This window comes from Sorex fumeus, unplaced genomic scaffold (assembly GCF_029834395.1).
Source record: "Sorex fumeus unplaced genomic scaffold, SorFum_2.1 ptg000006l, whole genome shotgun sequence".
Classification (NCBI taxonomy): Eukaryota; Metazoa; Chordata; class Mammalia; order Eulipotyphla; family Soricidae; genus Sorex; species Sorex fumeus.
The window spans coordinates 39,739,750-39,767,241 of NW_026606063.1; the positions used below are offsets into that span (position 1 = coordinate 39,739,750).

Below are 27,492 nucleotides of genomic sequence, written 5' to 3' on the forward strand. Positions count from 1 at the left end.
CAGGCAGCCCACAGAGGCCACAGCCATGCTCTGATGAGGGGCGTGAGGCAGGCTGAGAGTGCTGGGATGTCAGTCTCCCTCAAAGCCCATCGCACCTTCTTCAGTCCTGCCTGGGAACTGTTCTCTGGAAGCAGCCCACCGCCCTCCCTGCAACACGCCACTCAGGTAGTACACACACAACCACTCCACTCTGCAGTTCCAGCTCTTTTATACGGAAATACATATGGGTGACCTCAAAAGGGTCGGGGCTGGGGAAGAGAGAAATGGTGAAGTGGGGTAGGGTAGGGGGATCCCCGGCTTTGTGTGGTGACTTTTGGAGCACCTCCATTCCTCTGGCAGGACACTCGGGTCTGGAGATCTGGAGAAGCTCAGGCAGAAGAGGCAGCTGGTCCGGAGCGGCAAAGCCTCAGCTGAAGGGTTTCACCAGCTTCATGGCTGCATAGTTCTGAAGACAGAGGATGCAGGTGTTGGGGACACTGTCCTACACTCCCACCCCCACCCCTTCTGCCAACTGTCCACAGTCTGTGCTCCTGCCCTCAGGTAAGCAGACCCCCACTGGAGCTACAGCTGCCTAACTTCCTGAACCTTTCCCCCACCAACCCAGTATCCACTCCACCCTCCACCCTGCTGCCAGGACTCTGCCCACCCAGGCTCTGTGACCTCCTCCATCAGACAGGCAGCCTCTTCCATCAGACAGGTGGTCAAAAATCAAGGCCATGACACTCCTGACCCTCTCCCCCATACACATGCACACCCCACCACAGGGGCCCCAAGCTCCTGTACAGAGGGAGAATGGGGTAAAATAGACGAGGAGGACCCTGACAGAGGCCAACATTAGAGATGGGTCACCCCTGATTAAGCGTTGGCTGCTGCAGGACCGGCAGGAATCTTTCCGCCCCTCTCCTCCCCCCCTCAAAAGAAACCATGAAAACACATACAACACAACACAGGACTCCTAATTGGGACAGTATGTTCCCCAGCGCCGTCTGGAAACAAAGCGGCCGCTCCTTCCCCGCCAGATCGCCTCCTGCCTCCCCACGCTGGCCCTGCTCCCGGCTGCCTCTGAGGGGAACCCGGAGGACTCAGAGAGGCGCCCTCTGCCCCCTCCCAGGCGAATTCCCCGGGGAGGTGAGAGATTCTGCCCGCTGGAGGGGAACAGCTGGGCTGTGACCCTGTGCCCCAGGTCCTCTGCCCTCAGGACTCTGTCACTGTCACTGTCACTCCCATTGTTCATTGATTTGCTCTAGCGGGCCCAGTAACATTGTGAGACTTATTGTTACTGTGTTTGGCATATCGAATACATCACAGGGAGCTTGCCAGGCTTTGCCATGTGGGCGGGATACTCTCAGCAGCTTGTCGGGCAGAGGAATCAAACTCAGGTCGGCCAGGTCAGCCGCGTGCAAGGCAAGCGCCCTACCCACTGTGCTATCGCTCCAGCCCATCAGGACCCTACACGGGGTAAAATGGCCATCAGGTCTGGGAACACCCCTACCCACCAGGTAGCCAGGCTGTTTGGCTGGAGGGAGGCAGGGTTTGCCCAGGAGTAGCCCATGCCTGCAAGTAAAAGCAGCCCACAGCTCAGCCAGGTGGTGCCTTCTTTCTCCCTCACCCTTCTCTGAGGCGCACACCCCGCACACTGATACCAGGAGAGTGAAGGCAGGAGTGGTGTCATCAAAGGACCATAAGTCAGCCAATGCCACTGTTGGCGGTCCAAGGGACAGTGGTGGAGCTCTAACTAGAGCCCCAGGTCAAAAGTGTCCACTGCCCCAGGGAAATAAGAGAGCACAGGCGAGAGGTGATAGGAAATCTTCCCCTCCCCTCCCAGCAGACATGGGGTCATTCTCCCCTTGCCTCCCACCAGCTCCTGAAGGTCTTGTCCTCGGCACAAGGAAGATGCACTTCAGAGCTGGCCTTGCCCCACCCCAGCCTGAGGGTAGCAGGTGAGTGTGGGCTCAGACAGGCCTCTGCAGACAGGGGCTGGCCCTGCTTACAAAAGAGCCCCAGGACACAGGCCCCTGGCACGGTCTCCAGCTTCAACACTGTGTCCCGGCTGGCTGTCAGTGGCTTGTGGACTCAAAGATACCCCAGATTCACACAGCAGCCCCACTCCGAATCAGGCCTCTGCATTGCATGCCCTGATCGGAGTTCTGCCTGCCCTACTGGGACCCCAGGCCCTGGCTTCAGCGTGCACCCCGTGTATGACTTCCCAGTCTCATCTTCTCCCCTTCCTTCAGCCCCAGGACACACCCTCCCTTGCCTCCCAGACATGTACGCATCCTGAGAGTCTTCTCCAGAGCAGACTTGTACTAGATGATACTCAAGGGTAGGCCCAATAAGGGAATCGTGCCTTCCTCTGCTTCACCCCTGGGCCGGCCTGCTTGGGCCAACTGAGAGATGAAGTCTGGAGCCTGGTCCCTCCATAGAGCAGCATCACCCCCACTGCTCTACCATGACCTCAGCTCTAATCCTGCATTTTCCTCTTGCTGCGCTTCCTGAAGGCCTCACAAACTGAGCAAGCTGCAGGTTACTGCACCCCTGGCCCCCAAAGACGTTTCCCCATTGGCCATGTGACTTTTCCTGCAGAGCCACAGAATATGGTTCAGAGTGGAGCCTGGGCAGCCCCATCCCACTCCAGGGACCTGTCTCCCCACGCCACCCTCCACCCCACCCCCACTCATGTACAGTCCACAAGGACTGAAGGGGGTACACTTTGTGACTTTAACTGGCTTCCTCAGAGGAGGTACATTCTATGGGACAGACCTTGGCAGTCCTGTGAGAGAAGTTCCCCATCCTGTCTTTCTCTTCTTCTTTTTCCTCCTCCTCCTCCTCCTCCTCCTCCTCCTCCTCCTCCTCCTCCTCCTCTCCCTTCTCTTCTTCCTCCTTCTCTACCCCTCTTCTTCCTTCTTCTCTTCCTCATCTTCCTTCTCCTTCTCTGGGACTCACCAGGCAGAGACCACTGGCCATTGTTACCAGGCTATAGGGACGGAGCCCCTGGCTAGCAACCTGGTACAAACAGGACTGAGGCCCATAGAGGTTGGAACCCCAGGACAAGGCATCTGTTTCTTTGTCATTAAAATCAGAGTGATCCGCTGTGATGGGTGGACATGGAAAATCACATTATACCCCCAAGACAGACATCTTTTGCACTCTTGTAAACCAATGTTAAACTAAAAAAAAAAAAAAAATCAGGGTGATTGGAAACTGCTTAGACCATTTTTGACTTTTCTATCAGTTTGAAATTTTCATATTAAAAAAGTTTTTTAAATGGTAAAGGACATTCAAGATGAGGATTTTGCCTGGGTTTGAAGTTGCAGAGGTATTAGCCTGGAGCCTCTTCGGGGTTCCCCTGAGGACACAGACAGGAAACTGAGGGATACGCATGGAGCAGGGGAGGAGCAAATTTCACTAGTATGGCCCCTGCAGCTCTTTGTTAGGTAGGTCAAAGGAACCCCAAGGTGCACAGTGCTGAGTGAGAGGCTTGCCTGCACCTGCTCCCCACTGCCAGAGGCAGGACCTATTTCCTGTACTCTGACAGTGTCTCATGGGCACCATCCTCCCTCCCTCTCAGCCTTGGATGGTTCCATTCTCCCAAACAGAGGGCCTTCTCCACTTTGCCACTCACATCCTCCCTTCTCTTCCATACCATGTTCCACACCCCTTCTAGAAGTTTCCCCTTTACGTAACCCTGGCCCACATCCATATACACCTTCTAGAAGGTTCTTCTAGAGCCTGTGTCCACACAGCCCTTCTAGAAGGTTCTCCCACCACCCTAGATCATGTCCATATATGCTTTCACAAAGATTCCCCTGCAACCCGGGTCAAGGGGCCTTATCTTCTGCCAGCTCTTAGATAGTCCCGAGGCTGACTGAGGACAGCTGTCCTTCTCTCTCACTTTCCATCCCTGGACTAAGTCCTCCCTAACAAGGAAGCCTGTGTTCCTAGCAGATTGAGGACCCCCCCCAGAGCAAGGTTACTCTCTCCCCCTCATCAGACCTGTGACTCCAGCACTACATCTGTGCCTGCCTCCACCCTCCCTCAGGCTTGCTCACCGGGAAGGCATAGACGAAGATGCACAAGAACAGCAACAGGATGAAGAGGATGATGAAGAGGATGATGGCACACCGGAAGCGCCGCCATAGGATAAACTTCATGGTCTTATACGGTGATGTGAACCAGAGGAAGGAGGTGTCAGGGCGCCTGGAATGAGATACCGGAGATCAGCAAGACCCCTCCTTTGACCCTGGTTGCTTTCTCCAAGCCTGGCCTTCAAATTGCAATGACCCTCCAATGAGCCCCCAGGACCAGCCCTATCTTTAGCTGCCACCCCAGGCCCAATCCGAAACCAGATTCTGTACCCACAACCCCCTCTCCTCCTGTCCTATGCTTCAGTGTTAGCCATTCCCTTCGCCCCCCCCCCCCCCCCCACCGCCATAAGTCTCTCCACAACCAACTCAGCTCTCAGCCTCTTGGCCAGACCATCATCCCTGAGCCCTCCTGGACTTCCCCAATGGCCTGGGGTAGGCTTGCTTATCACCCCCTGTTCCAATCCTGTGAGACAGGCTCTTGGGACTAAATGGAATTTGAGCTGGAAGCCTGGTGGGCAGGGGTGTGGAGAGAGTGTGAACCCTACAAAAGTAACCACCTTCAGTACCCAGGAACCACCTTCTAGATCACTGCTTTTCTATGCATCTCTCAGGGACCTATGTGATAAGGGTGTCAGGGAGAGGCCCCTTCCCTCACAGAACAAGAAAATCAAAGGCTAAGAGGTGGTTTAATACAACTGATGGGGTGCAGCCACTCCCCAACATGGCATGGCCCCCTGGGCCTCCCGAGTGTGGCCTGGGTGGGATCTAAGCAGCACCATGTCACTGGACCCTGCACTAAACTCCCCTGAGTTGGTCAAGTATGGCTAAGAGCAGCCCCCAGACTCACTGAACATGGCTTGGTAGAAGGGTCCCAAAATAAAAATGAAAATGAAGACAGGAGGATAAAATAGAACTGACAGCACAGGCGAGCCAGGGAAAGCAGCTTGGTCAAGGACAGACCCTGGCAGGACACCAGAGCCAGGCAGACCATGCTGTGAGACTTGCAGCATCTTCTATGAAACCAACTCATTTCACCTCCAAGGCTGTCTTGTCTATGAGGCTGGAAGGTTCCTGTAAACCCACATGCCACAGGACAGCATGCCTAGAACACAGTGCCCAGCTCCCTGACCGCGCCTGCTTCTGAAATTGCCCAAGGAGTCACAGCACAGGAACAGGTCTGTCGCCTGCCTCACTTGCCTCATGGCTTTGGAGCCAAGTGAATCTTACGTGGCAAGGCAGTGGGGTGTTCCCGGACTATGGCTAGAAACACTCCCCTCCCCCGACCTTCTGGCTCAGCAGTCAGAAGTAGCACTGACCTGGGGTCTTCAAGTTTGGGGTTCATGTTGGGTTCATCCCGGCCCTGGCCGGCGGGCCGCTCTTCATGCTCACCCTCAGCAACTATCTCCAAGGTCATCTCCAGCTTGCCCTGTGAGGACAGAGAAAGGCTCATTCCTGTGACTGAGAGAGGGGCCAGGCCAGGCCAGGCCAGTCACCGATGATCCTGCCGAAAAAGACACAGGGTTGATCCAAGCCTAAAACAGTACTTGCTCCCTGCAGAATCCTTAGCAGTGTCGGAAATGCATAAAGGAACGAGGCTGGCAGCTGTGCCCACACTGTGGACACAAGTGCTGTGGGTCTGTTTGTGCCTTGGGTTCTCTGCAGGTATGTGGGCCACCACATGGTCCACATGGTGCAGACAGTGTGGTAGCTTGCTGCTTCCACTTTGGAAGATACTTTCTTCTGCTATATAATTACGGATTGTCCAGAGTTTGCTTTTAATAGCTATAGAACATTCGGTGGGGTGGTTGACCATAATGATTTTAGTTAACTGCTTGTTTGGGTTCATTAAGATGGTTTCCAACTCTTTGATATTATAAATAATGCCGTAACCAATAAACACCCAGAGCCAAACATTTTGATTTTGGTTTGTCTTTGGAAGAGAGTTGAGAAGCAGACTGACAGGGTCCATGGATACATATATCTTTACATTTCTTGCTACACCATCCAAAATAGTTTTCTCAACCCCTTTCAGTTCTCCCCACAGAAATAAATAAGGGGGCTGTCTCTCTCTGCTCTCCGCAGCAGCGAACATTTTCATTAGTTTATTTGTTTTGGGTTGGAGGCCACACCCCTGCTGTGCTTAGGAATTACTCCTGGCTCTGTGCTCAAGGATCACTCCTGGTGGGGTTCAGGAGACCATATAGGATTCTGGGTATGCAGGTATGCATGCAGATCAGCTGCGTGTGAGGCAAGAACTTTACCCACTATAATACCCCTCTGACCCCCTTAATTTTTGTTCTAAATCAATAGACTAAGTTATTTTCTCAGTATGTAGCGTGTCATTATCTAATTACTAGGATGAAGAGACCTTATTTCATGTTTATTGGCAATTTTGACTTGATTGGTGTATTACCTATACATGCCTTCTGCTCCTTTTTCTTTTGAGGTATTGCAGTTTCGTATGAATTGTTGCCATTCTTAGACAACGACGGCATTTTATTCCAAGGGCCACTTACAGGGTTGGCTAGCTGCCTACAGTTCCTAAGTAAACTGTCAAGGATTCATCCACTTCCTCCATCAGAAGAGTTCTTTCCAGGTTCAGGCATAGTCCCTGTCCCAGCTAGTCACAACTGTCCCTTGACATGTTTGTTCAGATGGAGGAGGCATGATCCAGGGCCCCATAGAAAACCCACAGAAAATCCAGGAAGAAGGGGAATCCAGGACACAAGTCTCTGCAATGCCAGGGTGTAGAGTACAAATGGGCCCCAGAGATGAGATAAGGCATCTTCCCACTTAATATGCAGATGCCAGTCTCACACTTGGATAAACGATAAACACCAACTGAGGCAGTGGCTGCATCAACATGCTCAATAGGTGTTTCCGGGATCCATGCCCCAGAGAGAGGAAGGCCGGGCAGAAGGGTACTGGAAGGGAAGCAGGAGGTTGGAAAGCAGGGGAAATGTGTGTGCCCCAGGATGTTTAGGAAATGCCGCTAGGCTAGAGCGAGCAGACTCACCGCCAGGATCTTCTTCTCACCCTCCTCGGCCACACAGGGCCACCAGCCCTTCACAGTTTTCTGCTCAAAAAGGGACACAAACCACTCAGGGTGGAAAATGTCATCCAGCTGGTCCAAGGAGCACTTTTCGGCTGTCTTGGCTGGCTTGGGCATGCGGTTGAGATCCAGCTGCAAGGAGCCTGTGGCAGAGAAGGCTTCTTGGTGGAGAGTCTTTCCACTACAGGCAACCGAGGGCTACCCAGGGACAGAGCATGTTCAATAACTGTCACCTCAACTTCTACCCCAAAACTAAGTCATGGGACATACCTGCACACCTCCTCACCCCACCCACTGCCTCCTATTTCATCCACAGAGTGTCCCACACACCTCATGCCTCCCACAGGCCCAGAATCCACCACACCCCTCAGAACAGCTTTCCACTTGCTCACCTATTCCTCTTTCTATGTACAAACCCAACCATTCACCCATTGTCTTCATTCCTCTATGTAAGGTAAAGGTAAAGGCCCTCCCGTTGATCGTCGATTTGCTCGAGCGGGCCCAGTAACGTCTCCATTGGAGACTTTGTTGTTACTGTGTCTGGCATATCGAATACTCTCGGTAGCTTGCCGGGCTCTCCGAGAGGGGCGGAGGAATCGAACTCGGGTCGGCCATGTTGGCCGCATGTAAGGCGAACGCCCTACCCGCTGTGCTATCGCTCCAGCCCATTCCTCTATGTAAGTATATATATATATATGTATTTCTATATATACATATATAGATATATGTGTTATATACATATATATACACATATGTGTATATATATAATGTGGCAAAATATTTAAAACATACATATTCTCTGAATCACTTTCAAGTGTAACTCAGCGATATTCAGTGCATTTACATGATAGTAGACCATCACCAGGACTTACTCCCAAAGTCTTTTCGGGGAGTCCCAAACAGAATTTGCATTCCTCTAGGCAGTAACTCCATCTTCCTCCTCCTCCTCCTCCTCCTCCGCCTCCTCCTCCTCCTCCTCCTCCTTTCTCTCCATGAACCTCTAATTTACTTTTTGCATCTACAGATTTACCTATTCTAGGACTTCATAGAAGCAGAAACAAACAGTATTTGTACTTTTGTATCTGGCTTATATCACTTAGCAAAATGTTCTCAAGGCTTATTTCTATCCTAGTGAAAATCAGTACTTCGTTTATTTCTCAGGCTGAATTATTCTCCGTGGTATGTAAAGCCCACATTTTGTTTATTCATTGATCTGCTGATGAACATGGTTTTTTCACCTTCTGAGTGTTGTGGATAATGCTGCAATGAACACTGTCATGCAATTTCAAGTTTTCAGTCCTTTTGTCTATAGACCAAAGGGGAGAACTGTAAGTCAGAGGGTGATTCTATGTTTAGTTTTCTGAGGAAAAGCCAAACTGCTTCCCACAGTTGCTGCACCATTTCACATTCACCCCAGTAATGCATGAGAGGTTCCAATTTCTCCACATCCTCTCCAAGACTGGTAATGCTCTAATGCCAAGGCTGTTCTTTTTTGTTGTTGGTTGATTGGTTGTTTAATGGTCATCCTAGGAGATGTAAAGTAGTCTCTTCTTATGGCTCATCCCCCCATTTTCTCATTTGCCCAATTAGTTATCCAAAGAGCCATCTTTCAGTACCGTTTCATCTACTCTCATTGTATCCATTACTATTCAGCATAATTCTAACCATTAGGACGAACCATATAAAAATCCTGATAGTCAATGATCTTTGACCTATTAAAACAGCATTTTCATGTGGTTTTACTTAATCCAATCACAACAACACAAGGAGTTGGCTTGAAGCATTAAGGAAAAGGGATTAAGGGAGAGATACGAATCTAAAAGATTTTTTTCTGCCACCAAATTAAAGAAGTTGTTAAATACCATGCAAAGGAGACTGGATTTATTGTTTTCTGTTTAGTGTAGATGACTCCTTTACAAATGTCTACTGATTGGATCTACTTTTCTAGCTTCCTTTCCATTCATCCACTTAGCCTTCCCTCTGCTTTGAGTGAACTATCTATATTCCTCCATAGTACCATTTGCTGAGTGATTAATCAGGTTATAATTTCATCTACATTTGTCCAACATCCTATGTCAGCAATTCATCTTTCTCTGCCCACAAGTCTTTCCATCCTTCAAGTGTAAACTGTTTCTTATTTTAACTATGGTGTCCCAACACAATATCAAGAAAATTGGAGGTGCACACACATACACACACACACTCACACACACACACACACTTGTTTCAACATGATTGATCTGTATTTAAAAAACTATAAGAAAACGGGATTATCTGAATTATAAGATTTTAAATCTTAATTATTATTTGTAAACAAAAGTAGTACATAATAAAAAGAAATAAAACATGTCTTTAAAAAATACACTATGAAGGAGAAAAATTTCATGGAACTAAAAAATAGTATTTTCAGTAATTTATTTTCTTATTGAAAGATATGTCTATTTACTTTTAATAGGTTTTCTAATTTGGTAAAAATATAGTAAAATTTCCTTTGCTTTAAAAAAAATAATTTTATAAATCCTTGCCCCTAGAGAAAATATTTATAGATTGATGAAAAAAATTTTAATTGGTAAGCAAAAAAGAATTCATAAAAATTTAAAAAGCAGCTGAAATAAATGGAAGATATTATTTGAAATGTATCTTTACTACATAAAAGCTCTGAAGATCAATAATGAAAGGTGAATTTTCTGAAAGGATTTAAAAATTCCAATTGCAACTAGGACAAAATGATATTTTCAAGAAGAAGTGCAAATAAAAATAAAGGGAGGCATCATGCAATATTTTTAAAAAGGTAACACAAGTAACAAAAGTAGGAAAATGGTCCTATAAAAAGGCACAGGTGGGAATATAGAAATGTAAGACCTTTCTAGAGAGGAATTGAACAAAATGCTTCTAAAACCACTAAAACATATAAAGGGCCTAAACATCTGCTTCTCAGACTTCAGGAAAGTTACACAAAAGGCTCCCAGGACCTGTCCTGGCTGCCCCTTCCACAGAGCAGAAAGGAACCTACAACTACACTCCTCACTCCCTGGAGCAACCTTCCTGGAAAGATCACTTTCTCAGTGGGATAAAAATCCATGTGAACATAAATCCCCCAAGCACACAAGTCAGTGACTTTTAGTCCATTCACACAGCCGAGAGAGCAGTCCCACCCTCTGATCCCTAAAGAAAACCCATCAGTGCTGCTACTGCTGCTGCTGCTAATGACAGGGTACATTTCTCTGTATGACGGTACGTGACAATGCACAATGATACAGACTATGCTAACGATACACGATGACAAGTGATAAAACATGATGGCACATGATGATGTATGATGATACACAATGGTGCAATATGGTGTGTGGTGCGTGATATGTGATGGTGCATGATGTGTGATGATACCCGATGACACAAGATGGTATATGATAATGCATGATGATACATGATGTGTGATATACACGATGAAGGATGATGGTATATGATAATGCATGGAGATATGTGATGGTGCATGATGTGTGATGATACATGATGAAACAGGATGGTATATGATAATGCATGGTGATACATGATGGTGCATGATGTGTATTGATACATGATGGCACATGATGAAACAAGGTGGTACATGAAGATGCATGATGATAAAGGATGGTACATGATACGATGGCCAATTTTCCTAGTCAGGAGTTCGTGGCCTTCCCTGAGACGTGCCTTCTCAGAGCATCTCATACACATGGAACCATAGGACCCATGTCCTCTTGTATCTGGCTTCTTTGCCTCAGCACCCTCCATGCATCGCAGGTAACAGTGCTTTGCTTTTCCTATGTTTCCCCCCCTCTTTCACAGACTGTGAACCCGTCCTTCAGCTCATCCCTCACCCTGCTTTCTGCCCCAAGAAAGCCTTTCCCCACCCAGTCCTGGACTGCAGCCCTCCCAGCCCCAGCTTCCAACACTCCTCCCGACCCAGAAACTCTTCTGGCTGTTGGGGGTGCAGGCTTGTTTATTCTTCACAGGAGTCACTCAGACACGAAGACAAAGAGTGACTTGGGTCCCTCACTGGCTGGCCTCAATCATATTCTAAGGGGACAGCAGGCATCCTATCTGGAGTGAAGCATATAGCCAGAACCACCAGTGCCACACCCATGCTTGGCTCTACCCAGCTGAGACTCCGCATTCACACAACCATCACTGATAAACGCTCCCCGCAACCACTACGGTGTCTCTATTGCTGGGGTCCCCTTTCTGTTGCCCTGAGGGTGGGAAGGAAGCACACAGTGGGGGTCTTGGGGCCATCTTTCCACCAAGTGCAAAAGCAAAGATCAGAAGAGGGGCTCACCCAGAAAGTCGTCAAAGGAGAACTTGTCGTTGTCCCAGATCTGGAACACCACACGCGCTGGGATTTTGCTCTCTGTTTTGTCCAGCCTCCAGAAAGCATCCTGGCCCCCGGGGAAGAAGCAGGAAAGTGAAATCAGAGAGAGGCAATGTCCCTGACAGGTGGAAGAGGCAGTAGGGTGGTACACCCCTGAGGGCTTTGCCACTCCTCCTGTGTGGGAAGATACTAAGACCCCAGAGGGCAGTGATCAAGGGCCCAGGAGGGGCAGCGGATAGCTGGCTTCACTGAAGATGGCCCCTGTGATGTTCCCAATTCTGGGACCAGGGGGTCTTATTCCCTCTCTACAGATGGCAAAAAGAGACTTGGCAAAATTGAAAATGTTCCTCGGGGCCAGAGATAGAACAGTGGGTAGGGACCATGCCTTGCATGCAGCCAACTTGGGTTCATCCTGTCACTCAGTAAGGCCCTCTGAGCTCCACTAAGAATGATTTCTAAGAAGAGAGGTGGGAGTAAGCTTAGAGCACCTCTGGGTGTGGCCCTAACCCCCTTCCCCACAATATGTTCCTAAGATCTGACAGCGATTAATAATATAGATGCTCAAAAAGAGAGAGAGAACAAAAGGGAATGCCCTGCCACAGAGGCAGGGTGGGACAGGGCGGGATAGGGGGTGGGAGGGATACTGGGATCCGTGGTGGTGGAAAATGGGCACTGGTGGACGGATGGGTACTTGATCATTGTATAATTGAAACCTAAGCACAAAAATTTGTAAGTCTACAACTGTACTTCATGGTGTTTCACTAATAATAATAATAATAATAATAATATGGATGCTGTACTTTTATACCACTATCAAAGTATCCTATACCACTCTGAGCCATACATCCTCCAGATGCAGGCCTAAGGGAGTCTCTTTCTATGCAGAGGAGGAAACCAGAGACAGGACTGTGGGTAGATCACAGAACCCTGGAGGCAGGCTCAGAACCCGGCTCTCTCCTCTAGACCCCTGAACCCTGCACATGGGGAGGCTCGTGGGGATCCTGGGGTCCCTGCCCACCCTGAAGCATCTCACCAGATGGGACAGGCAGCATCGGCTCTAAGCCCCATACACTCTCCCTGCCTCTGAGAGGCTGCCCAGTGCACATCAGGAGCCGCAGGCCCAGGGATGGGCAGCCGGACCTGCTCCCTGGATGTGCCACGCAGGCTCCCAGAGGGATGGTGTAGGGGCAGCCCCAATAACCAAGGGACAGCCACCCGCTTTCCACTCCTGCCTAGTTTCTGTCCTCTCTTGGTGGCCTCTCTTGCATGGGGACTAGAGGGGTGAGGGGGGGAAAGGGCAGGAGAAGGAAACTCCTGTCCTGTCATTGTGTGGGATACCAATGGTGGGGTCAGGCCCATGGGGGAGTCCTGCTTGGTGTGTGCACACGTCTATGTACCAGGGCCACCCCAGGTCACAAAGATGCCGCCTCCCTCACCCCAGCCCGAGTTCCCGAACCAAAGGCCAGAGTGGTCAGTGTCCCATGAGGCATAGTCCACCCGCGACACACCAGCCCAGCCTCCAAGGGGTGGCTGAAGGGGCTGGAGGCCCCGCCCCGTCTGCCACCCCCCTCCAGGCCCCAGCTCTCCTGCAGGTGCCTCCTCGTTGTCGTCGTCGGTGGGGCTTTTATGGCCGGTTCCCCCTGGCCGCCAGGCTGCCAGCCTCCACTGCTCTACCGGCCGCTGGGTTTATGGGCTCAGTAATGAGCCAGAGGTTCAAACGGCCCCTGGTGGGAGCAGCTGGGCCGGGGCTGCAGCCTGGGGAATGGCCCCCCAGGTCCCAGGCCCTCATTACGCTCCTGGTCTGGGCCCTTTTACTAGCTGTTTATTTGCAGGGTGGGTGCCCGACGCGCACGCAGGCCCCGTGGGTGTGCTGGGCTCCAGGTGGGGAGCCGGCCGGCAACCCGCGGTGGTTCAAAGCGGTGGGATGAAAGGAGACCTTGTGCTTTATGACAGTCTCGTCTGGTTAATGGGGTCCCGGTGGGCCCGCCTGCCCGCCTGCCAGAGGCCCTGAGACTCTTGGCTGGGGGCTGGCTCTGTTGAGGCCCAGAGAAGCCCAAAGGCTATGGGGATGCCTCCCCTCCCCCAACCCCCCACTCGGTCCTTTAGCCCAGATAGCACCCTAACCCTGGGCAACACTCCACCTTCTGTACCTTCTCTCAGAGAGCACCCCCTATCCAGCCTGGGTCAGGCCAGTCCCCTCCTCCCCCCAACCCCCGACGCTTAACTGCAGCCCAGTTCGCCTGTGTCCTCACCTCCCCTGCTGAAGCATGTCGGTGCTCTTCCCTTCTGCCCTCTGTCCCAGCAGGTTCACCCACAGTCTCCTTGTTCTGAGATCTATTTCTCCCCACGGTCAATTCAAGTCTCTCCTTGGAGCCACCCTTCAAATTGACCTCAATTTCTCAGCCCGCAACCCCAGCTAGGGCACTCAGCATCTACTGTATTTTAACTCACTTCCTACTTGCAGCCTTTTTCAACTGTTTCTCATCACCTGCTACAGGGCCAGGAAATTCACTCCTCCGACATGGTAGAAAATTCTAGAAACTTTAGCTCCCTACTATTCTTTTCCCTTGTCTCCACCTGTTGCAATGCTGGGGTGCCCTGCCTCCTGTTTGAAGAGGTCAATCCCCACCTCTAACCCTTGTTTTTCCCATTCAGACCTTCTCCTAGTGGGGGAATGGGGCATTGAGTAAACCCCCAAGATGGAATTAGGTTTCTCTGACCCTCACTTCCCCTCCTCGGGCCCACACCCTCCCGGGGCCCACAGCAGAGAGGCAGCATCTATCTGATTTGGAGCGCTTCCCAACAAATGCAGTGTCTCCTTTGCTCTGGAAACATCTTGCAGTGCACAAACCTGCTGAGCAAAAGCCAACAAGATAAGCACCCACAGCGCAGGCTCTCCCTGACTGCTCAGGACTGGGGGCTGCTGCTAAACCCTGTCTCTGGCAGGATCCAGGCTGCATTCCTGGGTGAAGAGATGCACTTCGTCTAGTTTAAGCCATATTTGCCTTTGTCTGATGTTTTCAGGGTGTTCTATGGAACTTTCTGATTTCTCTAAAGGTTAGCCAATCCTAAAGGGACTGGGGAAAGGGTCCTGTAGAAATGCCATGAAGAGAATAAGAAGACTAGGAGATAAAAGACAATGCCCATGTAGGAAAGATGGGGGAATTCTATAAGTTTTACGGTGAACTCCCTAAAAGCGGAACTTAGACCAACACCTCACAATGAAAACTCGTTCTAGGTGGAATGCAGGTCACCAAAAACTCCAAAGAGGTTCCCTCACATCCTATGGGCTACATCACCTTCTCTCTTTATGTTCTGGGGCGGGTTCCTAAGGACAGGGTGGAACCATCATGGAGGAAGATTTGGCTCTGGGTTCTGCCCATCTCAGGAATCAGGAGTTTAGGACCCAGATGAGAACAAAGCCAGCAAGTAGTGAGGTACAGAGGGCCCTCATGTCCCTGACCCATGAATGATGCACCAGGTTCCCAGGGCCTGCAACCCATAGAATGAGGAGCGCTGGAGAGAGAAGAGCCCACTCGCACTCCCAGGCTGAGAAGCACTGAACACAGTGTGAGAAACAGGGTGAGGGGAGAACTGGGGTCAGCAGCACCAACCCACAAAGCCCAAACCGAAGCTCTCCCGATGGGGACCACCCTCCATCCCTCCGATGGTCAGACTGGGTTTCCCTCCCAGTCTCCTCTGGGATGCAGGGGCACAGGGAGTTGGTGAGAGCCACAAGTGGCTTCTGTGTAGCACTGTGAGACTGAGAGATGCTGGTAGGCTGGTGGCGAGGCTGGTAAGGATGGAGTGGAAGGAGCAGCAGAGTAGTGGTACTTGATAGTGGTACTGCCAAGATGGGGCAATGGTGACAGGAGCTCTGACAGAGGTGGGTGTCAATGTGGTGATACTGGCAGTGATGGAGACAATGATGGTGGCAGTACCAAGAGTGACGCTGACAAGGATGGGGACATTGGCATGGTGATGGGGACAACAGAGATAGCCATGGACAGTCGTGGCAGTCATCGTTCTAACAGTGAGAGGGCAGCATGTTAGAATGCTCTGGGGACAGGGAGGGCACTCACCTTCTTGGAGACAGTACACACTTGCTCAGCTGGCAGGTAGTCGAAGGGGAAAATGAACCTCCAGTTAAAGTTGCCTTCCCCGCCCAGAGACCGGTAATGCACATCCGTCTTTTGCTTGTGCTCTTCAAATCCAACCATCCAACTAGGCACACACAGTTTAGAGAACATTTCGAATTATGGTTTCCACCACAATGTGCACCCTCCAGCTAATCAAGTGAGCAATTAAGAAGATATATTAATTTGGTAAATGATACAGCAAAGAGACACCCTCCCCCCCCCAAACTCAGCATGATGTACCAAATGTGCCCTGAACTTGGGACTTACTGACTTTTCTCGAGGGCCCCCTTAGCCTTGTAAGAGCAACGGGAAAATGTGCAGAAGAAACCCGGGGGGGGGGGGGGCGGGGGAACAAACCACCTCTCTACCTCTCTGCAGCAGAGACGGTGTTGCTCACACCGCCCTTCCTTCCCTGTTCCCCACTTCTCTCCCCAGAGGGGCAGGCGGGAGGGCGGGGCCTACCCCTTAACATAGATGTCACTCATCTTCTCCCCCGTGATGCTCAGGTCGTCCAGGATCACGTCCTTGGTGTTCCAGATTATACAGCGCAGGAAAAACCTGTGCAAGAGACAACTTCCTTACCGGAGAAGCCAACTCTCGTCCAAGGAGACTTGGATGCCAGCCTGGCCAACCCACACAGGAGCAAATGCCCTGAGCTCCACCAGATCCAAAACCTGACCCGATGGGAACTTTTGGCCCCACCGCCCGCCCTCACCCCCCACCCCACATGCACTGAGCTTGCAGCTGGGCTAAGTCACCTTTTGGCTCTCCTTGGGGTGATGTTGAAGGGAGGTCCAGGCCGTCCTAGGGCCTTTGGAAACAGGTCAATCCACATTTGCAGCTTCCCCTGGGGAGACAGGACCCCGAGCTCTCAGCAACCGTTCCGAGCAACCCCCAGTGAGCATTTGCTCTGGGCCAGACACTGGGCACGAGGAGCAGCTCTACACAGGGTGCCCGCTGGCCCACAGGACCTGGAGCCCTGCCTGGGAATCAGGGATGCCAGCGGTGATCAGAGCTGAGTCTGGATGAACCAGATGCCAAAGGAGAGAATGGCACAGAGGCCAAGAGAATGGCACAGTCAAGATGGGACGATTAGAGAGCACATGTCCAAAGGGGAACTCTGAGGATTGCCCGCTCCTCGCCACCTCTCAGCTGCCACACTCTGGCCGGCTGGGAGGGATCTGGGTTTCCAGAAGGAACAGGGTTAAATCATCTCTGCAGGGCCTCTGAACTCAGGGTGATGTTCGTCACCTGCTGTGCCTCCTGGGGTCCTGGGAGCCATACCCAGAGGGGAAAGCAGCAGTGTCCTCTGCACATCCACCAAAGCAGCGCCTAACACTCTCCTCCTCCCCCTTCTCCAAACCCAGGACTTTAAGTCTTAAAAATCCCACACACTAACTGGGAATACCATTAGGTATTTCCAGGGGAAAAGAAAAAGCAAAGGAGCCAGACTGCACAGGCCCCTCTGTAGGATGCTGCCCTGTGCTCTGCCGCTCCTGGATTCTCCCTCCTGCCACAGGTGCCCTGGGCCCTGAGGGCCACTCTCTGGGGCTGCTCTGTCCTCCTGTCAGTGGGTGCTGGCCGCCCTCTGCAGCCCAACACAGACAGGCCATCTGGGATGTCACTGACCAGGAAAGGCATCTGGTGGCAAAGCAGAAAAGTGAGGATTCAGGATTCCTTCAGGCACTATCCACCAGGACCAGGGGAAACTGAGGCTCGCTTCCCAGGCTCCAGGGGGTGAGGGCGCAGGGAGCCAGGATGGGGTCAGGCCTGAGAAGCTCCCCATAAGGCATCAGTAGGAGCCACCGTGAAGAAAAGATCAGCCAATGTGCATGCCTCTGGAATGTCTGTGCCGTCCTCGTAGGAGGGGAATCATGGGGTCCTCGCTGGGGCTCGGGGCCTGAGGAAGCTGGGGGTCATGGCCTACCTGTTCGATGTCCGGCTGCAGGGGGCTGTAGAGGGGCCGCGACTCTACGTGCTCAGGAACCAGCCCCTGCTGTTGCAGCACGTGCAGGGCGAGGCGCTCCTCCACGGGGCCCAGGTGGGGGTTGGGGGCCCTGCCAGCCTCTGCCCAGGAACGACAAAACAGTCAGGGCTGAGTGCACAAAACAGCCAAACACTGTCAGGGGCCCCAGAAGACCCCACACCTCAGCCTCAGCTGCATCCCAAACCACGAATAGGGACAGCTTCCTTGTGCCGGGACACTAGGCTTCGAATCCAAGTCCTCCTTGCATCATTTTGACCAAATCTCTTCTGGGAAGCTCTTCCTCTTTCCCACGCATGCTCCCTGCCTGCCCACCTCCTCCAGGAAGTCTTATGTGACCTGCTGCCAGCCCTTGCATCTGTTTACCTCGGACCCATATGAGCTGTCCTAGTAGTGGCCGAAAGAGCAGCAATGACAACTAAGAGTAGGCAGAAATCGTCCCAGGTGTGGCTTTTCAGAGATGTGAGTAGGTTTTGTTTCCACAACCATAAGACCATTTTTCACAGGACACAAGCAGGTTCCAGAGCAGTTATGGACCTTGTGGGACAGCTAAGGTCACATCCCCCTCAGGAAAGACATGTGTCCCTTCCCACCTTGTCCTTCCTAGGTTCAGCTCATTTCCCCCAAAGTGGGTGCAGAGAAGGACTAGAGCTGTGGATAGTGTGAGGCCAAGGACACGGTTCTGTCATGGCACTACAGAAACTGAGCAGGAGACTCCCATGGCAGAGCTCAGTGGGAGGGCCCACATGTGTCTACACATATGGACAAACACAGGGACACACACCAGTGTGGGCCCACATTCACCGACAGATTCTTACACACACACACACACACACACACACACACACACACACACACAGTGCCAGCTTCAACAGGAGGCACAAAGGAGGCAGCCTGACACTACAGAATGCCAGGCTGCTTCAGACAAGCAGGGTAACACCAGGCAGGTCAACCACACTGGCCTCAACAACCCCCAAATAGATAGATGTGGGACTCTCCACCTCTCCTCTTCTATGACCATGAGCTCAAGCCTGTCTTAAAGAAGCTCACGGATGAGCAGAGGGATGAGGGCATCTGGAACAGGGGCTGGAGCATGGAAGGCCCAGAAGAGTGGGGCCAGCTGGCCATGTCGGACTCAGCCGTGGGCTAAAGGAAGGGCAACAGGATTGGGGGTGGTGGGTCAGAGTCATCTTCTCCTCTTCCCATCCCAAAAGCTCAGCACCCACTGACGCCCACAGCTCTGAGATTGCAGGAGGCTGGAGCCATTGGCTGGCCAAGCCCTTCCAGGGGTCTGAGTGGCTCCTGGAGGCCGGGGGAGTGGAGCAGGTTCATGGCATCACACACATGGTTGCAGACACAGGGTAGATGCACAGGCATGAGCAGCAGATGACACGGTTTTCCTGGTGCCCTTTCCATGATTTGGGGGCAGAGCTGGGCCAGGAAGTTGGGGTGGGAGGCACAGGGTTCCAAGTGACCATCACGGTCAAGCTGTATGCTAGTGTAACTTGAGCAGAAAGTTCTTTCTCGGGGCTGGACTGCACCCCAAACTCCAACCATAGTCTAAGAGCCCATGCAGAGGCACACGGACCCCAGCCATGACCGGTCCTGCCTCACACTCAGCATCCTGGTGTCCTCCCCACTCTGGCTGAGTCCCCACCTGCCAGGTCCTCAGACCCGGACCCTGCCCCACTTTGACTTCTACTGTCATAACATCATCACAGGTAAGATCACAGGTCCTCAAAGTGCCGAGCACAAGTCTTACCCCTCCCTGCCACTGCCCTAGGGAGATGCCCCCCCCAGGCCCCTCCCAGGCCCCTCCCCATGCAGGGTCTGTCCAGCCCAGCATGAGAATCTGGTGGAGGAGGTAAGGCCTCAGGCTGCTCACCAATGTCCCCAATCGTGTACTCTTTATCCTGAAACACCACGCAGTCAGGCTTGTACAGGGGGGCCTTGAGGCGCCGCTGTTGGCACAGGAGATGCAGGAGCTGTGATGGCCGCAGCTGGTCTCGCCACTGGTTGGGTCCAGAGCTGAGGCCCAAACATAAGAGCAAGATGGACTTCCTCAGAGCACAGCCAAGGGCAGGGGCACGTGGTACCCTGCAGATTACCCGCACCCCACCCCACCCCCCTACCACCACCACTTTCACCAGGCACATGATCACACATCAGGATAGAGATCACCATATTACAGGAGGACAAGCTGAGGCTGGGGACAACAAGGTGTGGTTAAACAGACACTGAAATGAAACCCAGAAGCTCCCAAATTCCAGAGACAGACTTGGGGCCAAGATATAGACCAGTGGCTGGCATGCACCCTAACAACTGTGATGAGAGAGAGAGAGAGAGAGAGAGAGAGAGGAAAACTGCCTGCCATAGAGGCAGACTGGGGAGGGGGAGGGGAATGGGAGGGAACCTGGGGACATAAACAGCTTTGTCAGGGTTATCTCACAATGATTCAATTTTTTAAAATAAAATAATAATAATAATAATAATAACTAACTGAAATTCAATTCTCAACACCACCTGGTCCCCTGAGCATTCCCGGTTGTAGCCCTGGAGATCGCCCTATAATGCTGGGATTACTCCGTAATCCCTGGCAGCATTGCATTCTCAGACCTCATGCTGAAGCGCTGGCTTCTTGGCTCAGACACCAGTGGAGCCCCCGGGGGCTTTCGGAGCCCCACATGGGAAGCCACTCCCCACCCCCAACCCCAAAAGTCAGACTCCAGCCAGACTGAAAGCTGTCAGGAAAGGGGATGGGAAGGGCCTTCTTCAGGTGAGTTCTGCTGACACAGAATCATGTGAGTCCCCAAGGGTCCAGTTGGTCAAGGGTCCCCCCACACGGTCTCCCAGCTTCACCCCACCTTCCTTCACCTTCCCTCTCAGGCTCTTGGTAAAACCCTAAAGTAAACTAGATAAAAAGAGCCTCAGAACTGCCATTTCGATCCCACCCCTTGCCAGCCATCACCTCTCTGGGTCTCACTTTCCCGATCTGTTGAGTAGGGACAAGCCCTCACACAGGCTGAGAGAACAGCTATGAAGTAAGGCCAGACCAACCCCATGAAGCAAGGGGGGATGGTGAGAGAAGCAGCCGTCCTGTGCACCTACACACAGTAGGTCTGCGGGAGTCCACAGCGAGCCCCAAACTTGGACAGCAGCCTGTTCTCTAGGTCAATGAGCGTCTCCCCAATCTTCTCATCCTTGGAGAGGAGGTCATAGTCGTAGAGGGCGATCTTCAGGTCCTTCTCCAGAGGCAGCGTGCAGGTAAGCTCGAACATCCTGCGGGGCAAGGGGCACCCCTGGTATCAGCACTGCCCACATGGGTCGGGAGCATGCAGGGGCTGGAGGGCTGGAGGGCAGGAGCAGAGGCTTGAAGGACATCTGTCTCCCTGCAAGCCTGCTGTCCACCCTGCTGTGTCTCCTGTAGCACTGAGAGCTGTTCTGTGACCTCTGTGTGTGTGTGTGCGTGCTCAAACATGTGTGTGCATGTGTTCATGTAAGCATGTGTGTCTGTGTGTCTGTGTATATGTGAGAGACAAAGAGACAAAGAAGTTTCCCCAAATCTCTGCTAAGCAGCCACCTGACTTATGGAAACTGAAAACTGCACTTTCCACCAGAACACCGGGGGAAAAGCCACGTCAAACTCCAGAACCAGCGTGTGGCCTGGCACCCGCTTTGGGGATTCCTAGGACATGACACCTACTTCTGAGTGTGATGGGAAGATCTTTGAGCGATTCCTTAGGGACCACTCTGTTCATGCTCTGAGCCCCAACACAGACCCCGCATAAGGTCCTACGTGCAGGTGTTGCCTGTCTCCCTGAAACGATGTCCTGCAGCGGGGTGCCACAAGCCTGGCCCCCAGCTCCTGTTCCTGCACAGGGGGCTCTGACCCTCGTTTTCCTGGTGCTGCAATTTCAGGAAGTAGTTTCCTAGCCCGGGTCCGTGACCTTTTATCCAGCCACACTGCACAAGTGTAGTCCAATGAAAGGGAATGACGCCAATATAATGGGAGGTTCTGAACCAGTAAAAGAACATGACTGGGGAAAATCACCGAACCCTAATAAATGCTCAAGTTTCCTTTAAAAGCAATGCAGCAGTGTCTCTTTCTTTGTTCTGACAAATGTACCATAAGCACACCATGGTGGGGCAACTGAGTAAAGTGATATGAACAGCAAGTCCTCAAATAACGCAACTTTCTTCAAAGGCATTTGTTCTACTGTTTTTTTGTTCAAGTTTTTTTGTTCAAGTGTTCCAAAGTAAGATAAAAGAGAAATGAGCAAATTTCGTTCTGGGTTTCCATTTAAATTTCTGATCTTAAAGACCACTAAGGTGTCAGGACTCAAACTTTTGGTGCATGAGGAGGAGAAAGTTGAAATGACATCTACATAGAAAGCTAAAATTTAGTGTCCCCTCCCCCCGCCCCTCACCCCAATCCCTGTTCCCAGAACTGGAAGCACATCACCCCCACAGGGTTGAGGGTTATCCACACTGGCACCTCAAACTCACCCTATGTGGCCCCCAACTTACTTCCCAAATTCAGGCTCCAGCGTACAGGGGATGTAGTTGTCCTGGTCACTCACTGTCTTCTTCCCAATGGAGATCTTGATGTAAGGGTCACACTGCAGCAGAGGAAAAGAGCACGAAGTGAAATGCTTTCCCGACATACCTGGGCCTCTGCCCCAGTGGCCATCTGGGAGATTCTGTCCTGTGTCCTGCCCAGCATACCACCCTTGGACCTCCCAGCTGGAGAGAAGGGCATCCAGAGCCCTCCAGAACCCTGATTCACTGCCCCCCACCCATCCCCGGGAGAAGGCAGGAGGAAGCCAGACTCATGGCCTCAGAAACTCAAGCTTGCCTCATACATGTGAGGAAGCCACACTGAGCTTCCCTCTGGACCCTCAAATCTAACCAGCAGGGAGAAAGGCAAGGAAACGCAGACTTCACCAGCCCAAGTCAGCCCAGTGGGTCTTTCCAGTGAGGAAAGGGCCAGTGAGGACTGAAACTGACTGTGGGTCACTGCTGAGTCTTAGAGGCCATAGTGGGGTACCTGGGCAGGGCCTGCTCCCTCTGTCCTGTGGCCTCACAGCAGTGGGGGGGGTGGGACAGGCCAGCCATATGCTTCTCACCTGGTATGGGGGCAGATGTAGGGCTCTCCCCATGTCCGGAATCGGCTAAGGCTGCACCCATGCAAGGGGGCTCAAGAGGAGCCAGCTTCAAATCTCTGTGCTCCCAAGGTTCCCCCCCCCCCGCCCATGCCTTTCCTCTCTTCTCCTTCTCCCCCGCCACATACTTCACTCTGCCCCTCCCCCATAACTCCACACCCCTTTTTCCTCCAATACTCATAGCGAGAACTAAAACAAAGGGATGAGTATTTGGAGTCAAACACTTTATTTAAGTGTGTCCCCAAACTCAGGAATCAAGATAATAGATTAATGAGTATTTTTTAAATGAAAGTTAATGTGGACAGTCTACCACGAGGAAAGTACCCAGTGTGACACAAACAAGATATTAATCATGATCTCTCCCTTCAGCTTACTGAGCCTGCTGAACCCCTCTCCTGACCTCCTCCTCATCACCGCAAGCCCCGCAAGTCCAGCGTCCTCACCCTCCTCCCCACTTCTCCTTAGTCTTTCTCCTCTTGTTCCAAATTCTCGAGACTTTGACCCTGCCAGCTCAGCAACACTCCCCACTATCTGTTCACATCCTGTTCCTTCCAAACAAAGTTCCCCATAAGCCAAAGACTTGGTCTGACTTTGACCTTTCTGACCTCCTAGCAGAGGTTTCTGGATAAATTTGGTTACCATCCACCTTTTCTGAGAAACATCTATCACTCATTGCCTGCCCACCCCAGAAATCTAACTTCTTTACTTGAACAGAAAGTTCCCCGACTGCACCTGAGGCTTCTGCTGCCCCACCCCCCCGGATCATCCTAGTGCCCCCTCCTAGGGGACAATATCACTCATTGGGGGGAAGAGCCATAAGCAACAGTTCCTTAGCCTTTTTCTGACCAGTGCCTCTTTCCAGCCTTGCTTCCTCCCGGGTACCCTCTTGTCTGCCAGCTGGCACCTTAGTCTCATGCCATGGCCCCTGCTTGAGACATACTATAGCTCAGAGCCCTGGCTGGAACTCTGTCCAGTCCCATCTCAGTCTGGTTCATAGGTTTTTCCCAGTTCCCTGCATGGGAAGAGCTTGGGTCCTGTCCCTGCAACCTGATTGGATCCCAGTCTGCTCTTCTGGGGGCATTGAGGGCTCTTGGAATGGTACCTTCCCATTGGGGTCCTTGGGCTGCAGGCCAAATGCTCGGATGATGTAGATGCGGACCAGGCACTCCTGGGGCCCCTGGGCGGCCAGCTGGTGGAACTGTCTGGGGGGCATGGGGATGGACGGATCTTCTGGGAGGGGATAAATTTTGAAGTGACCCTGAAAGGAATTAAGGTCAACATTCATAATCATTATCATTACCACCAACACACTATAATTAAAGTTACTCACCTTGGCCCACCACTGTGATGACCAAGCCCAGTCCCATCTCATATCCAGTGTCAGATTGCATCTCAATGTCAACAGTCACCATGTCCATCACCCTCTTGGTCACCAACCCAGGACCATGAGTGCAATGACCACAGCAGCCCTGCCTTTGCCTCCTTCACTTATTGCTGCACCCCAAGTCTAACTTCCCCCATTCTGCCACACATCAAGTCATCTACTAAAGAATGTACCTTAAATTCCCCAATGACAGATGGGTCCTCTGTCTCCTCCTGAGTCTTGCCTCGGTAGAGCTTGAAGGTGTTGCAAAAGTCCGACAAACCCTCAAAGGCCTCCACATTCTCCAGTTGAGTGTCATAGACCTGCCAGATACAGGGATGAGCAAAGGAGACAGGAAAGAAAAAGAACAAGATGGCAACAAAAGAACCACCAAGAAGCAAGAGAAAGAGGGCGCGGTTAGAATGAAAGGAGGAAGAAAAGGATAGAAGAGGGAATGAGACAAAAGGGAATCAGAAGAACAAAGGCAATGAGAAAGTAGGGAAGAGAGGAGGAGCAAAGAGAGGGGCCAGAAGGAAGAGAGATGGAGGTGGCAAGAACAGAGGCAGAGATGGAAAGGATGCACGGTGGGAGTTAAGGGGTCAATGGGAAGACACTGGTCATTAGGAAATAGAGTTTTCTATTAAGCCAAATATTCTAAGCACCAGAGAGTCATCATCTCATGTGATTTTTGTGCATTTTTAAGAGAATAAGATCATGTTCAAATGTCAAATAAATGATAATTGACCCTCAGATCAAGTACAATGTAATATCAACTGCCAAGTTAAGGAGTTCTATTGAACATCATTATAATAAGTGAACTTTAATTTTTCTCTTTTCAAACACTCAATGACTTTTATTTATTATAAAAAGTGGTTGAGTTGCTTAATTCAGTTTAAATGAAGCAGTGGTTTCCTACTATTAATGACTAAATGTATCCAATAAACAGTATTATTAAATTATGCAATGCCATGCTAAATTCTACCTTAGATTGACAGATAAGATACTTCAGGTGGGTCCCTTTGTCATCTTAAGAAATATTATTTTGGGGCTGAAGCAATAGCACAGCAGGTACGACGTTTTCCTTGAACACAGCCAACCTGGGTTTGATTCCTAGCATCCCTTATGGTCCCCTGAGCATCAACAGGAGTAATTCATGAGTGCAGAGCCAGGAATAACCCCTGTACATTGCTGGGTGTGACCCAAAAAAAGCCATATATATATGTATATATATATAATATTTCTCATGTAGATCTAGCTCAACTGTTCTCTCTTCCATGGAACCCAAGTTCTTTCTCTTCCAAGACATATTTATGTAAACGATAGAGATTTTTTATCAAAAAAATAGAAAATATAGTAGCACTGCACTGTAGCACTGTCTTCCCGTTGTTCATCAATTTGCTCGAACAGGCCCAGTAACGTTTCCATTGTGAGACTTGTTGTTACTGTGTTTGGCATATCGAATATGTCATGGGTAGCTTGCCAGGCTTTGCCGTGCGGGCGAGATACTCTCGGTAGCTTGCCAGACTCTCTGAGAGGGACAGCAGAGTCAAACCTGGCTCAGCCAGGCCGGCGGCTTGCAAGGCAAATGCCCTACTACTGTGCTATCGCTCCAGCCCAGAAAATACAGTATATGTAAATAAATTTTTGTTATTGCCTTAAGTTCTGATTCCCCCCAAATTATTACTTGGTTAACACTTGGTATACATCATTTTGAATACATGTATTTGAATATACACTTTCCCTTGTATAAATATGTGTATTTATACAAATGTTGTTCTTTACTCCATTTTATTATTCTATAGGGTAAAACTTTAACTTATTTTTTACCAAAATAGTTAACCAACTACCTACATGTTATATTCGTTTAAACTATTTCTCCCTTTCCCCTTCACATGTATCACGTACTAAATGTTTGCAATCCTTGCATTTCTACGTAATCTATTCTGTTCTTTTTGATTTGTTCTTCTTTTCTTTTTTGGTGGGGGTAGGGGAACATACCCAGTGGCTGCTCAAGGACTGCTCTGGGCTCCGTACTCAGGGATTTCTTGGTTGTGGTTATGGGACTGTGTGGCACCAAGGATCAAACCCAAGCTCCTACATACACAGCATATGCTCCAGTGCATTGAACACCAGTGTTTGTGTTTGTTTTTTTTTTTTCCACGAACTTCAGGTTTCATTTCTCCTGCTTGATAACATGTTTTGTTACCTGGTAGTGAAAATTTCCCTTTTCGAGCACATGGCTCAGTCCCAGTTTTCAAATGAAATCTTGAAACATTCAGTACAACTTTAGACAAATGTGTCTTTGGAATTTTCGTTAGATCCACATTCAACTATAATTTTGGAGAGGGAATTGATATCTTCATAATATTCACTTTTTATCAAAGTATATAATCTAATTATCAACTCATTCAAGTTTCTTTTATTATGAGTTATAGTTATCTTTATTTAGAAGTTGCATCTTGATTGTTGAGTTTATTCCTAGATTGTTCCTAGTTGAATATATTTTGTTAGTCCTAAAAGTATGATTTTTCTGTTTGGGATTCTCTGAATCATAACAGATACAGAGAATCTGTACTAGAGCCTTTGATGATTCTATATTTTTTTTTCACTTAGTTCTCTTGTCCTTCAGAAGGACAAGCAAATCATCTGCACAGTTACATTATTTTTTCTCCTTCAAAAATGAATGATATATTCCTCTGTTGGTCACAAGACAACATGAGATACAATGGCCAAGGGGACTATGGTAAGCTGTTTCCTGTCTTTGGACAGAATTGGCCCCATGTTTCACTCAGCAGTTTAGCACATATTGAGTCACAGAGTACTTCAATAATTTATAATCAATAAATTAAGACTCTTCCCAAACAAGTGCCCTTATGAGATTTTTTTGAGAACTACAATATTCAATTTCAGGGGGTCACGAAGTCCAACACTGACTAGTGAATTTAAGAGATATTCTTTAAGAACATTAAGGAAATTCCTTTCTATTTCCAATATATTACTTGCCTTTAATCAGTTACTGATAATGAATTTTATGAGAATTTTTTTCAGTATCTACTGAAAAATATTTTGCTAATTTTACCTGTAGATATGATAAACATTACTAATAATTTCCTAATGTTAAATTATTTGCATTGCTGGATTAAAGTCAATTTGGCTATTCTGACTTACTATTTTAATATGTGGTTAGATTCCATTTGCTATTATTTATTTAAAATTTAGTACTTATGTATATGTTCCATGAGTAAGGTTGCTATGTATGGGTGGTCTTTATCAGATTTTGGTGGTAAAATAATTCTAGTTCTATAAAAACCAAGGCTTTCTACCTTTTCATTTCTTTCCTCTACCCTGGAATGGAT

The 27,492-nt window shown here is 50.1% G+C and overlaps 1 protein-coding gene across 16 annotated transcripts in view; it reads right to left on the reverse strand.

The window, feature by feature from the left end:
• Positions 1 to 207: 207 nt before the first annotated feature.
• The window catches only part of DYSF (dysferlin), a 223,830-nt gene continuing 196,545 nt past the window's right edge, over positions 208 to 27,492 (reverse strand). For all 16 annotated transcript variants that reach the window (XM_056123866.1, XM_056123861.1, XM_056123864.1 and 13 more), the window contains 14 exons: positions 24,331 to 24,459; positions 23,876 to 24,031; positions 22,139 to 22,230; positions 20,720 to 20,890; positions 19,497 to 19,639; positions 17,555 to 17,694; positions 16,386 to 16,474; positions 16,090 to 16,185; positions 15,571 to 15,712; positions 11,456 to 11,555; positions 7,102 to 7,280; positions 5,402 to 5,511; positions 4,050 to 4,197; positions 208 to 445 (listed from right to left, as the gene is read on the reverse strand). In XM_056123866.1, the coding sequence (XP_055979841.1) occupies positions 407 to 445; positions 4,050 to 4,197; positions 5,402 to 5,511; positions 7,102 to 7,280; positions 11,456 to 11,555; positions 15,571 to 15,712; positions 16,090 to 16,185; positions 16,386 to 16,474; positions 17,555 to 17,694; positions 19,497 to 19,639; positions 20,720 to 20,890; positions 22,139 to 22,230; positions 23,876 to 24,031; positions 24,331 to 24,459 (1,734 nt within the window). In that variant the 3' untranslated portion in view covers positions 208 to 406. The remainder of the gene's footprint in view (positions 446 to 4,049; positions 4,198 to 5,401; positions 5,512 to 7,101; positions 7,281 to 11,455; positions 11,556 to 15,570; positions 15,713 to 16,089; positions 16,186 to 16,385; positions 16,475 to 17,554; positions 17,695 to 19,496; positions 19,640 to 20,719; positions 20,891 to 22,138; positions 22,231 to 23,875; positions 24,032 to 24,330; positions 24,460 to 27,492) is intronic.